Source organism: Natator depressus, chromosome 28 (genome assembly GCF_965152275.1).
Source record: "Natator depressus isolate rNatDep1 chromosome 28, rNatDep2.hap1, whole genome shotgun sequence".
In the NCBI taxonomy this organism is placed as follows: Eukaryota; Metazoa; Chordata; order Testudines; family Cheloniidae; genus Natator; species Natator depressus.
In genome coordinates this window covers 1,845,259-1,857,668 of record NC_134261.1, presented here as the reverse complement: position 1 = coordinate 1,857,668, position 12,410 = coordinate 1,845,259, and the positions used below count along the sequence as shown (strand labels likewise).

At 55.0% G+C, this 12,410-nt stretch overlaps 1 protein-coding gene across 1 annotated transcript; it reads left to right on the top strand.

Annotated features, from left to right (window-relative positions):
• Positions 1 to 223: 223 nt before the first annotated feature.
• YBX2 (Y-box binding protein 2) lies at positions 224 to 11,989 on the top strand. Its single transcript, XM_074941093.1, has 10 exons — positions 224 to 359; positions 1,768 to 1,831; positions 4,094 to 4,127; positions 4,792 to 4,881; positions 4,992 to 5,288; positions 5,499 to 5,611; positions 8,144 to 8,318; positions 10,429 to 10,608; positions 11,285 to 11,377; positions 11,698 to 11,989. Exons 1-9 carry the CDS (start codon positions 224 to 226, stop codon positions 11,333 to 11,335), a joined length of 1,140 nt encoding a protein of 379 aa, XP_074797194.1. The 3' UTR covers positions 11,336 to 11,377; positions 11,698 to 11,989.
• The last annotated feature ends 421 nt before the right edge of the window (positions 11,990 to 12,410 follow it).

The following is a 12,410-nucleotide window of genomic DNA, read 5'->3' as shown; positions in this document are numbered from 1 at the left end:
GGCCGGCGACGAACCCCGCGGGCCAATGGGAGCGCGGGGGTGGGCGAGGCCCAATCCGGGCCGGGCGCGAGGGCGCGGCGCGCGGGCGGGGATAAAAGCCGGGCCGCCGATTGGGCGGCGCGCGCGCGCGGGGCGGTTGCCGATTGGGCGGCGCGAGGCAGGCGGCAGGGCGGGGCCGGCGGCGCGAGGCGGCGGCGGCTGAGGAGCGGCGGCGGAGGCGGGGATGCTGAGCGAGGCGGAGAGCGGGGCCGGCGCCGGGGAGAGCCCCGCGGGGGAGCCGGCCAAGCCCGGCCCGGGCGGGGCCGCCCCGGGCCCCGCGCCCGCCCCGGCCCGCGGCCAGGCGGCCAAGCGCGTCCTGGGTGAGACGGAGGGGCGGGGCGGCTGTTGAGGGGGGCGGGGCCTCGAGGCGGGGGCGGGGCCGGGCGCCTGCGGGAGGTGAGGAGAAGGGGCGGGGCCTTGGGCCGGGCGCGTGCCGAGCCAGGGGCGGGGCCAAGCGTGTCCTTAGGGGCGGGGCTTGGGAGGGGAGGGGCTAATTGTGGCCTTAGGGAGAAGTGGGGGCTGCTGGGGTAGTGGGCGGGGCCAAGTGTGTTCTAGGGGCGGGGCGTGGGGTGGGGCCAAGTGTGTCCTCAGGGAGAGGAGGGGGCTGGGGTAGTGGGCAGGGCCAAGTGTGTTCTGCAGTGGGGTTTGGGGGCAGGTTTGGGGCCAGGTGCTGTCCAGGGGTGGGGTAATGGGTGGTGTCCTTGAGGTGGGGTTTGGGTGGGGCCAATTGCTGCCCAAGGGAGGGGAAAGGATGAGGGGGTGTAATGGGGAGGTCAAGTGTGTCCTGGGGGAGGTGGAGCCAAGTGCATCTAAGGGGAGAGTGGGGTCAAGCATGTCCTAGGCGGAGTAGGTGGTGTGCATCATTGGCTCTTAAGGGAGGGGTTAAACCAAGCTGGACAGCAGGGGGTGGTGTGGAGCCAACTACATTGGGGGCGGGTCAAAGGGACTCCAAATCAGGCAGGGGTGGGGCTAAGCAGTTCTTCAGGTGAGTAGAGAGGGCGGGGGTTGTGACGAAACCCATCCTGGGCATGAGGTGGAGGTGGCCTGGCTGAGAGCTGAGGGGAATCTGAAGAGTGGGCTGGAACCCACGTAGTGGGTGGGACCAAGTGGTGGGTGGCAGGGGGGAGAGGCCAAAGTTGGGAAAAGAGGCACCTGGGGGGTTAAGTAAAGGCAAGCTGGGACCTGAAGGTGTTGGAGACAGGTGTCTGAGGAGGGAGGGAATTCTAGGGGACTGGGTGAAAATGGAGGGAGCCTGCAGGGCGGGATGGGTGGGTGTGTGAGGGTGTGGCTGCGAGAGGGATGGGGGGGCACATTGTTTCCCCTCCATACAGATTATCTTTGAGGGGAGCTGGAAGGGGGATGGTTTGTGGGAGGAAGCTTCTAGCATTAGGGAAGGGGTGGTGGGATCGGGGGGATGGGTTGTGTGGGTGAAGAGGGGAAAGATCGTGGGCTGATCACTGGTACTGCCTGGCCTCGTAATCGGAGCCTATGAACTTGGCAGGCCATGGGGCAGGAAGAGATGTGAAGGGGAGGAGGGCGTGGGGTGTGTATTGGGAAGGCTGGCCCTGTTCTGGGGGGAGTAGTGTGGGGCCTCTGCCTTGGGGCTGGAGTGCCCCAGATTTTTAGGGCTTATACAGAGGTGCTTCCCTGCCTGCCCAGTCGGAGGGGCTGCCTGCTGGTGACTGATCTGTAACCTCTCAACTTTCTTCCCTGGGAAACCACCTGCAGCAACCCAGGTGCTGGGCACAGTTAAGTGGTTCAATGTTCGCAACGGCTATGGATTTATTAACAGGTGAGCTCTCCACCCCCTGCTTAGACTGTTGGGACTCGTCGGGGCTGAGGCTGGGGGCCTCACATGCTGGAAGCTGGCAGGGAGAAGACTCGGTGGGTTGGGGATCAGACTTTCTCAAGCAGAGCTGAGACCGTGATAAGGCTCTCTTAATGAGCAACCCACAGAGCTTAGACACCTCGGGAGGTGCTTAGAGGTAAAAATCTCTCACTGTAAGTCCTACTTTGGTGGTCGTCTGACATGCTCCAGAGACACATCCCTCTGCCCTGCCCTGCAAGTTGTGCCTGGAAGCTGGGCAGAAGCGGTGCCCAGTAAGCACCGCTTCCCACCACAGTAAATACCACCTGTCCCCTCTGATGTGTGAACCAATTTCCTGAGGAACAATACTTAATTCGAACTGGGGGTCAGCTGTTTTAAGTTAACCTGTGTGTACTGAATAATTAAACTAAAACTGAAATAGACCCAGTTTCAACCAACCAGTGGCCAGACAGCCTCTTATGCGGGGGGGGGGGGGGAAACTAGCCCCTTACATTAACCAGGTGTGTCCCATAGTCTGGACCTTAGAGGCAGGCTGGAGAGTGATTAACTCACTATGCTTTGATTGGTTTCAGAGTAGCAGCTGTGTTAGTCTGTATCTGCAAAAAGAAAAGGAGTACTAGTGGCACCTTAGACTAACCAATTTATTTGAGCATAAGCTTTCGTGAGCTACAGCTCACTTTCACCCCTTTGAAAATCCTGTTTGACCAGGGGGAGTTCTTTTCACAGGCAAGTAAAATGCAGTTGTCCTAGAGGGTGGATAAGAAGTAACTGCTGGGTTAATACATTTTAATGTCTAGCGCTGCCTTTTAAAATGGTCAGCACTTTGACTTGATTTGAAAGGAATTTGTGTTAAGACCCAAAAGGCTTTTAAAAGCATCTTTCACTAGGAATCCAGGCTTTTCATTGTGTTTTTTCCTAAGTGACTAAAGAATTAATCAAACTGAAGTCACTTCCTTGGTGTCGATGAAAACTTAAGCAATAGGATTAGCACTCAATGCTTAAACAAGTTATCTTGGGAGGGGAAACTCCATGGCTAAAGGCGATGGGCTCTCTGACAGTGCTGAGATCCTAATGCGGTCCTCCACAGAGGCATCCAGCGAAGATGAGCCTTGGTAGCCCCAATGGTATTTCTTCCTTTGCTGGCTGTCAGAGGTTCCAAAAAGATGCTGGCAAATAACTTGGGAGCTGTGTGTCTTGCACCGAATAGGGCTGTGGAGCCAGAATGGGGTGCAGGGCATGGTTCTTTAACAAAAAATCCCAAATAGCAAGTTTGTTTAAAAATCAGCAGTGCAATAGTTCTCTCCGAAGCTGAATGACAACCAGTGTTAGCACCTCATGGAAATACTGGGGGCGGGGCAGTTTCACCTCATGGCTAATATTCTGCTGCTTGAAGAATGGGTTTTCTTTAATTGCTTAAAAGGTCTTGATTTGATCCCTGACCTAAAAAGATTCTGTGTTAACATGTCACAAGTTGCAGTATCACAACTGGGCTAGACCCCTCTCTGACCGTGGCAAATTGCCTTTGTAGACAGATCCTGACTGGCATGAGTATGACCACCCCCCACACCCACTGATCTGAGGATTTCGGCCTCAGTTTCTGCTGGGGTGTATAATAAGTGGGGTGTGAGGTTTAAGCACTCAGCCAAGTTGTAATTGAGTACTTCTGTCTCTCGTCGCTGTCGTTGCCTGAGACGCAATGCCCTCTGCTGGAGGTTTGGGCCCTCTGAACTCCTGCTGCTGCCAAGATCTGCCGCCCTCAGCCTGGGCAGTTGCCTCAAACTTGCAGGAGCTGTGCCACCCCGTGGCATGACATTTTTCGCAGCCCTGAGCTGGATTGACCTACATTTTAGGTGTAAACCAGACCTAAGAGATTGAGACCTTTTAAGGATCCATTGTGGTGCTGTCTCAGCCTTACTGCTAAAGACCCAAGGCTGCACCTGGGAAGGCTGGAGGCTTTGACAGATGCTGTCTAGTACTGTAAATTCACACCCAATCTGTTCCCTGCTCTAAAGTGCTGAAGCAAGGCACTGGGAGAGTATGGGGATAGGAAGAGGAGGGCAGAGCTGGGGAAGCCTGGCAGCTGAAATCTTAAAGCACAGGGATGGTGGGCACTAAACGAGGGAGAGGCAGGATTATGCAGGGCCTTGTCTGGTGATTTGTGTATGGGCCACGTCGCCATGCCAGGCATGGAGCCGTGATCCCTCAGAACTCTCTCCATCCCTGCAGGAATGACACCAAGGAGGATGTGTTTGTGCACCAGGTAAGACCTTGGTCAGTTTCAGTAAGTGGTTCTCGTCAGTTTCAGGAATTGTTTGGCATCTGGCATGCCAGACATCTACCAGGCCTTCCCCATGCCCTCGGCTGAGCACAGCTGTCTCCCAGGCTCTCATTCTGTTCCTGGGCATGCTCTTTGAGAAGCAGCATTTGCCAGTAGCACATGGGGATAATGGGGCTCCACCTCTCCGATCAGAGGTGAGGAGTGAATTATAACCCCTGAGCGGCTTGTGAGCCTGTAGGTCTCTGAGGTAGCTGGTGCCCAGCAGCTGCAATTCTGCCCTGCCAGGGTTGAGGGAGTTCAGGGCGAGGGGGCGGAACTGGGGTAGGGCCCTTGGTTTCCAGGTAGGCGGTGACCCTTTTGGCCACTCAGTTTTGGCAGGACTTGATCCAGTTTCTAGCACCATGGGGCAAGCAACAGCTTGGCCCTGACTGTGAGCGTGGAGAGGCCCAGCACGCAGGTGGCCCCCTTGTTCCTGGATTGGGTTGCCCTCCACATGAAGAGCTGAGGCGGGAGGAGCAGTTGCTTCTCATCTGTCTCAGGGACCATGGGATGTAGCTTCAAATTCAAAATCTCCTGGGGCAAGCTGACACCTCCCCTCCCCCCGCACACACACCTAGCCCCATCTCGTCTCTCCTGCTGCCCCCAGACAGCCATCAAGAGGAACAACCCTCGGAAGTTCCTGCGCAGCGTTGGCGACGGGGAGACGGTGGAGTTCGATGTTGTGGAAGGAGAGAAGGTGAGGCGGAGCATGAGGAGGCCAGGCCGATGCCAGCTCCCCTGCATGCAAGGATTGGGGCAGGGGTCTGTTACGCCTGCTCAGGGCTTGTCTCCTCACATCTGCTGCAGGGCGCCGAGGCGGCCAACGTCACCGGCCCAGGTGGCGTGCCGGTGAAAGGCAGCCGCTATGCCCCCAACCGCCGGCGCTTCCGCAGATTCATCCCCAGGCCCCGGCAGGCCCAGCTGCCACCGCAGGATGCCACCAGAGTGGAAGGGGCCGCTGAGCCGGTCAGCGAGGGGGAGAGAGCTGATGACACCATGCAGCAGCAGCAGCCCCGCAGGAGGCGTCCTCCGCCGTTCTTCTTCCGCCGGAGATTCGTGCGTGGGCCCCGGCCTCCGATCCAGCAGCAAGCCCAGCCGGCACAGGTGAGGCCTGGGCATGGTAAGGGGGAAGTGGCCTGGTCTCTGCTAGCTGATCCCAGGCTCTGTGGGATAGTATTTGGGCCTGTAAGACGGCAGAGTTCATGCTGGGTTTCCTGGACACCAGCACAGTTCATCTACCTTCTTAGAGGCTGACCTAGTGTAGAGGAGAGCTAGTGTCACAAGATCATGTGATCAGAGTTGTGTTTGCCATAGGGCACGGAAGGCGCAGAACCTAAAGATGCCACCCAGCCAGAGGGAGACCAGCAACCGCCAGTCCAGGCTGGGGAGAGAGCACCAGCCCCTCGCTTCCGGCCCAGATACCGCAGGTAAGTGTGCAGAGGCCAGCTTCTTCTGGCTAGCGGGATGTCCCCCGCAGAGCAGGAGTGTGGATGGGAGAGATTGCCTTGGTGCTGAATGCATGGAGGGGTCCCTCACTGGCTTGCTGTGCAGTTGGTCCCTTCCCCACTGTGGTGGCACTGGAAGCTGCCTGTGACCTGATTTTGTTTTGAGGTCTCAACTGGGCCTGTCTCCCATCTGGCTCTAAAACAGGCCTGTGCAATCCGTCTGCCTCCTAAATTAAGAGGTGGGGGTTGTCAAAGGTGGGACTTGAACACCCCGTTTCCACTGGGAGTTAAGGATCAAAATCTCACCCTGAATCTCTGCCCCAGTGGGGAAACTGAAGCCTTCCTTTGTGGGGCCACCGTAAACACAGGAGTAGCATTATTGCTGGCCTGAGGTACGGGAGCGGAAAAGCCTGGCTTAAGTGTGTGTGTTCGGGTCAGAAATTGTGTATACCTCGAAGGGAGCCATTCTGTGCTGCCTCCCAGTGTTCCCTTCAAACTCCAGCAAACCGCGCTTCCACCCAGTTACTGTCCACTTCCATGCTCTCCTAGCAGGTGATCCTCCTAGAAGAGTTCATCAAAGCTTGATTCCTGCCTTCGTGCAGCTGAAAGCAGCGAGGCCTGCCCTGAGGCTGGCTCAGGAGAAAAGTGGCTTAGAATATCAATGGATGGGGTGGAAAATGGTAACAGGAAATTGTCTAGCCTGCCAGGGCTAGAGTGGGATTAGCAGATGAGTATCTGCAAGCTTTCCAAGCAGTGATCTGGGACCAGCTATCTGAAAGCTGGATCTCCCATTGTGCGTGTAGCTGCTGTTTGAACACTGGGAACTGAGGTTTGCCCTGATGCATCAAAACAACTGTCTCTTGGAAGCTGTGGGTTAAATTTGGCTCTTCATAATGGAAGGTGGGCCAGATATCTCCCCCTTTTCAGGGAGTAATAGCCAAAGCTGTGCTGGAAAAGAAAGAGACCTCTAATCTGTTGGAAGTAATTCCCGTGAGTGCCCTCCCCCACTAATCGCAAGACCAGTCATTGGCCTAGCCATGGAGGCATCAATACCAGTGTAACTGGTGTGGGATCTTAATGCCAGAGCAGAATGTACCCTACTGGTTGTATCTGGGTGCCTTCTAGGGAATAGGGGTTTCCCAACAGCGCTAGGCCTTTGTCTTCACTGCGGACAAGATCCTAGCACTGGCAGTCTTCACATTGATGTAGCTTTTGGGGAGTTGCCTTGTTTAGCACCACACCCTACCTGTGTAGGGCTTCTACTAGGGTATAACTTTTGATTGGGGTGTGACTTTGCTCTAAAGGTGCCTAGACTTGTATAGCTATTCCCAGAGGGAAGTACCTTTATACCAATATAACTGCATCCAGACTAGGAGGGTTGTACTACTTTGTTATAGTTAGTGGCACAACTTGTGTCAACAAGGCCTGAGGCTAGGCAACCTGCTAGTTAACCCCCCTAGATAGTGTGGGTGGCTGAAACCTTAGGTCCGGATGAGCAGTGTGTGAACTGAATGAATTCCAGGTGGCTGAGACTTGCTTGAATCAGGATAAGAACTGGTCAGAAAATGACTCCACTGAACATTTGGTATCTTCAGTGAGGGAAAACCAAAATGTTTCAATTCTGAAATGCTGCCATGGTGCATCATGGGAACTGTAGTTTTGGTGCCTCATGCACCATTCTCGTGGTCAGACTAAAACTCCTATGATGCACCCTGGTCATGTCTGTGAGGCAAGGCAATGCATCATGGGAGATGGACTTCAGCCAGGGAGCCCAGACCATAGGGAATTGGGAGCACGAGGCACCCAAACAACTCCCATGATGCAACATGGTCTTGCTTCTTGCTGAGGCAAGACAATGCAGTATGGAAGATGGAGTTCAAGAGGCCTGGACTGTCTCTTCTCCCATGATGCATTGCCTCACCAAGAAGCGAGACCATGGCACATCATGGGAGTTGTAGTCTGAACAGGAGCATGAGGCTCCCAAACTACAATACCCATGATGCACCATGGTCTTGCCATTTGATAAGGCAGCACATTATGGGAGATGTAGTTCAGCCAAGGAGTCAGACCGTAGAGGGGAATGGACACATGAGGCAGCCAAACTACAATTCCCACGAGGCACAGCAGTGACATTTCAGAATTGAAATATTGTGGAACTGGAAACTCTTTGGCTTCTGAGCGGTCATTTTCCAGGGAAACTTATCCCTTTTTTTGTCATACCTTCATTTAATCAAAACCCCATTTTCCATCAGCAGTTTCAATGAGAAATTTTCAGCCAGGACACCTGGGTTCTGTTCCCAGCTCCGGGCAAGCTGCTGCTCCATGGAGACAATGGAAGTCTGGCTAATTCAGAAGGTTTAGGCTGCCCATCACACTTTCACATTCCCGGCACGGAGTAGTGGTGTTAGTAAAAGGTTCTCTGGGAGCCTGGCCAAACTAGGTTAGTCTTCCTGGCCCTACAGAGGCCTGCTTGTAACCTTCTTCCGTCCCCTGTCTCCCCCACACCCGATCCAGACCCTTCCGCCCCCGCCCACCACAACAACCCACCACTGAAGGAGGCGACGGTGAGACCAAAGTGGTGCCAGCCCCAGCAGACGGCATCCGTCCCGAACCCCAGCGCCAGCGTAACCGGCCCTACTTCCAGCGCAGACGGCAGCAAACTGCTGGCACCCGGCCGGCAGCGGCAGAGGTGAGAGCTGGGGTGGGCAATTCCCTGGTGGCTGGTGCTCCGTTCCTAAAGCCATGGCCACTCGACTCCTTTCTCAGACAGGCTCAGGGCAACTGATGGGTGGGGGTGTGTGCCATATGGGGGAGTAGTGGGTTGAGTGGCCCTGCAGTGCATTTTGGGACTGCCATTAGAGGAGGCAGTAAACCAGGGGGGCCCAGAATCTATCCCACAGATTTTAGTTGCTCAGTGGTTCTCTCAACTGCTGTAAGCTGTAATGGAAGTTCTCCATGTATCCAGGGTAGGGGGCCTATAACCCTAAGCTTAATGGGAATGAGCTGTTTGGGAGTTTTTCTGAGAGGGATGATTTCCCAATGGTTAGGACACCATCCTGAGACTTGGAAGACCTAAGTTCAAGTCCTACTGTGCTCAACTTTGTGTGACCTTGAGCATGTTGCTTAGCTTCTCTGTCAGTTTCCCTAATGGAGATTGTAGCACTGGCCTGACCTCATGGGGTGGCGTTTCCTCTCACCTTTAAAATAGTGAAGCACTTAAATGCCCCCCCCATATCCGTAGCCAGAGAAGTATGAGATAGATGAAGGACCTAGTGACGTTTGAACCCCCAGTGTTAAAATGCAAAGGCTTAGATCCCTGCTCTTTGCGCTAACGGCAGTCTTAAACGTGGGTATTTTAGCATAGCCAGTAAGACTGGCACTAAACCAGCCCCTCCCATGTGAGTCAGACGTGGCTCAGGGTTTCTGGCTGTCCAGGGCACTCGGGACTCTGGTTTGGGGAGGGATGGGGGGTGGAAAGGGGAAAACGCTGACCTCCTGCAGCCGCAGAATGCTGCCCAGCAACTTCTGCGTCAAGCCCAATAACTTCAGCTTGAGCTAGAGCAGATCTGAGGTCCGTGACTGAAAGACTTCAGTGATGGAGAATTGTCCACGCCCTTCTCCTGCACTAAGCCGCAATGGCTTTACAGCCCTGGCAGGACAATGCTGCAATGCAAATGAAGGGAACAGGCCACCAGAGACTTTCCAGTAGTCTGCAGCCCCCACCGGCTGTTGGGCTGTGACCTTATCAGATCAAGGAAGTGAACACAAGGTTGGGCCTGTGCTCCTGCATTGGCCCTGTGTTTCAGGGCGCAGCATGGGTGACTCGGTAGGTGGGGCTCTCCCCTGAGTCAGCGCTGACAACGCCCTAGCTCAGGGTGCTCTGAAGCGCCTGCTCTCACCTGACTTAGATTTTTAAGGCCGGAAGGGATCATCTTTCTGACTTGGTATATTGATCACAAGTCATTAAATTTCAACCTGTACTGAGCCTAGTAACTTGGGCTGGACTACAGCGTCTCCCAGAAAGGCCAGCAGGTCAGGATCTGAAGCTGCTGAGAGACAGAGAACGCTGCACTTCCCTCTGGGGGTTGGATTCAATACCTACTTCCCCACACTGGGTACTTTATTTTCCATAGCAATTTCGTCTGGCTTTAATGTCCAGCCCCTTAGTACCTGGCACTTTCTCCCCACGCAAGTAGCACGTCCCTAATCAAGTCATCTCTTGATAGCTCTGCGACAATTAAAGTCGACCTAACTTACATCCTCATAAAGCCTCTGCAGTAATTACATTGCTCGTGCGGGTCTAAGCTTTGCTCCTCGTGTTGGGGCTTGTCCTCCGCAGGGGAGCTTGTATCCATTTCTCCTGGCAATGTGTTCCACATCCACTTGACTTAAGTCGGCCTTAACTAGACACCGCTCATGGAGGTGGAGTTATGTTGGTGGGAGAAATATTAGAGGTTTCAGAGTAGCAGCCGTGTTAGTCTGTATTCGCAAAACGAAAAGGAGGACTTGTGGCACCTTCGAGACTAACAAATTTATTTGAGCATGAGCTTTCGTGACGTGAGCTGCCTTGTGTTGATCTAACTCTGTAGCTGATGATTACACCCCACAGAACAGCAGGGGGCGCTAGCCCCATGTTCCAACCAGAGCAGTTACATTCCACCTCCCTGAACTCCCAGGTCAGTTTCACATGGCCCAACAGCAGCTGGTCTTGGCTGGGTCAGGGAGGCCTAGGGGCAGCAAGGTGCTGTCCAGACGAGAAGCACTCGTGAATGAAATGCCGTATGATCTCTCCACCCTAGCCGACAGTTACCGCCTCCAAAGACCAGCCTGCTCTGAGCTCTGCTGCTGGTGGGGACACCCCTGCTGCCAGCACCCCAGCCACCACTCAGGAACCAGCAGTGGAAGCCAGCAAACCTGCTGCCCCTGCTCCGGAGGGTCCCTCCCAGCCACTGCCTGAGATCCAGCAGCAGCTTGTGGATGTAAGCGCCCGGGACTGGGGACTATAACCTGGTGCCACAGTGTGGCAAAATCTAGTGCTGCCATGCGGCAGCTCTACAGAAACAAGTTCATTCTTGTGGGGCATTCTGATGGCTCCCCTCTCTCTCTGGGAGCACCTCCTGGAAGTTGGCACTTCCTGGATCCACCTGATGTGTGTGTACAGCAGGCGTGGTGCCCCCTGGCTGTAGGGTGTGGTTGGAGGTAGAAGAATGAGAGGAGAGCGCTAGTCAGGACTTGCAAATCAGGTTTCACCTAGTGCCAGCCATCCTGGCACAGTGCCCCTAGGGAATGGCAAGCCCCATGAGTAATTAGCCAGAGTCTGCAATGTTAAGACAGGAGATCATGGCTGGGTGGTGGCACCCCTCCTGCTGGCCCACAGCCCCTCTAAAGTACCCTAGGCAGCCACCAGCAGATGGCAGCTTATCCTTGAGCCTCCTGCAGTAGGCTCACATTGCCATGAGTGGGCTCTGGACCATCAAGCGTGGCACCATGGTGGGCAATCCGGCCTCCTGTGTGCCCCGAAATCAGCCCCTTGCCCACAGTGCTGGAGCTTTTTCTCCCTGTCCCCACCCCAGTGCCAGCGGCCGCTCATTGGCCACCCCCCGGAAGCAGGAAGGCCTGGCGGGGTAGTCACTAACCTGGGGTCTCTCTCTCCAGACTTCGACGCCCGAGCCCAGGGGGGACCCTGCTCCAGCCCTGCTGGTGTAATGACCCTGCACACAGTGAGGGGATGCAGAGATCTGCCAGCTGGTAAGGACTTGGCGAGGTAGGGGATGGTGTTGTGTGCCAATGGCTTGATCCGGGAAGACTGGCATGACAGGGTGAGCAGATCTCTTCTGCTAGCTAATGATCCAGCTGGCCACCAAGTGACAAGGGCTGGTAGCTCAGCCAACCTGTAGATCTGATCAGATACAGATTTGGGTTGACCACTAGTGTATCCAATCTGGCCTCGCCCCATCACACAGTGAAACATACCTTAAGTTTGGCTCATTCTCCAGCTGAGTGTTGGGGTCTTGTCCCCCATAGGGGCTTTGGTTTCAGAGTCTGACCACCTTTCCTCTCTCCTGTAGGTGTCCATCTTGCCCGTATCCCCAAGTTACCTCATACTGCACAGAGACCCCAAACTCCACCCGGTCCCCCCTCTCTTCGCTGCTGATCGAAGCCAAGAATGTGAACCCCGAGGGGGGACAGAACACACAATCTTTAAGTTTAAAAAAAGAAGACTTTTTGAGGGGCTAGTCTCCCCCCTCCCACAGCTTCCTCAGTTCAAAGGGAAACTGGCTGTTGAAACTTGAGTTAATTCCCTCCCTTCCCCCCTGATTTTTTTGAAGAGCACTTTTTGTGAACGTTGTGTGCAGTTTGGGTGTCAGTAAAGGAATTTGCACGGACTCCTGGTGTTGCCGGGTCTTTCCTGCCCTGCTAAGGGGGCGAATGAGCTGCGTTTGTCAAAGCCGCGGGTCCACCTCTTGCTTCCCCGGTCTGTGGATTGAGGTGGGACTCCTGGGTTCATCCCTGGCTCTGGGAGGAGTCTCTCTAGGCTGAAGATCGGGGCCTAGGGGGTTAGAGCAGGTGGCCTGGCTGTCTTACTAGCTGATCTTTTGCAAGTTCCAGGTGGCCATAACATTCCTCTGCAATTGGAAGTGCTGTGAGCCTTACACACACTCACACCCAAGTGCTGAGCACCCAGAATGTCTGACCAGTTGCAGGTGCTCATCATCTTTCACATGTCTTCAGTTTGGCCTGTGATTATGGATGCCTTTCTCCAAATATTGGCCTCCATGTC

What these genes read in the sequence shown, in the direction of transcription:
- YBX2 (XM_074941093.1), top strand. Translation starts at nt 224, where the DNA reads ATGCTGAGCGAGGCGGAGAGCGGGGCCGGCGCCGGGGAGAGCCCCGCG. An exon ending in GGCGGCCAAGCGCGTCCTGG is followed by an intron (nt 360 to 1,767) that starts GTGAGACGGAGG and finishes AACCACCTGCAG; the next exon opens with CAACCCAGGTGCTGGGCACA. An exon ending in ATGTTGTGGAAGGAGAGAAG is followed by an intron (nt 4,882 to 4,991) that starts GTGAGGCGGAGC and finishes CATCTGCTGCAG; the next exon opens with GGCGCCGAGGCGGCCAACGT.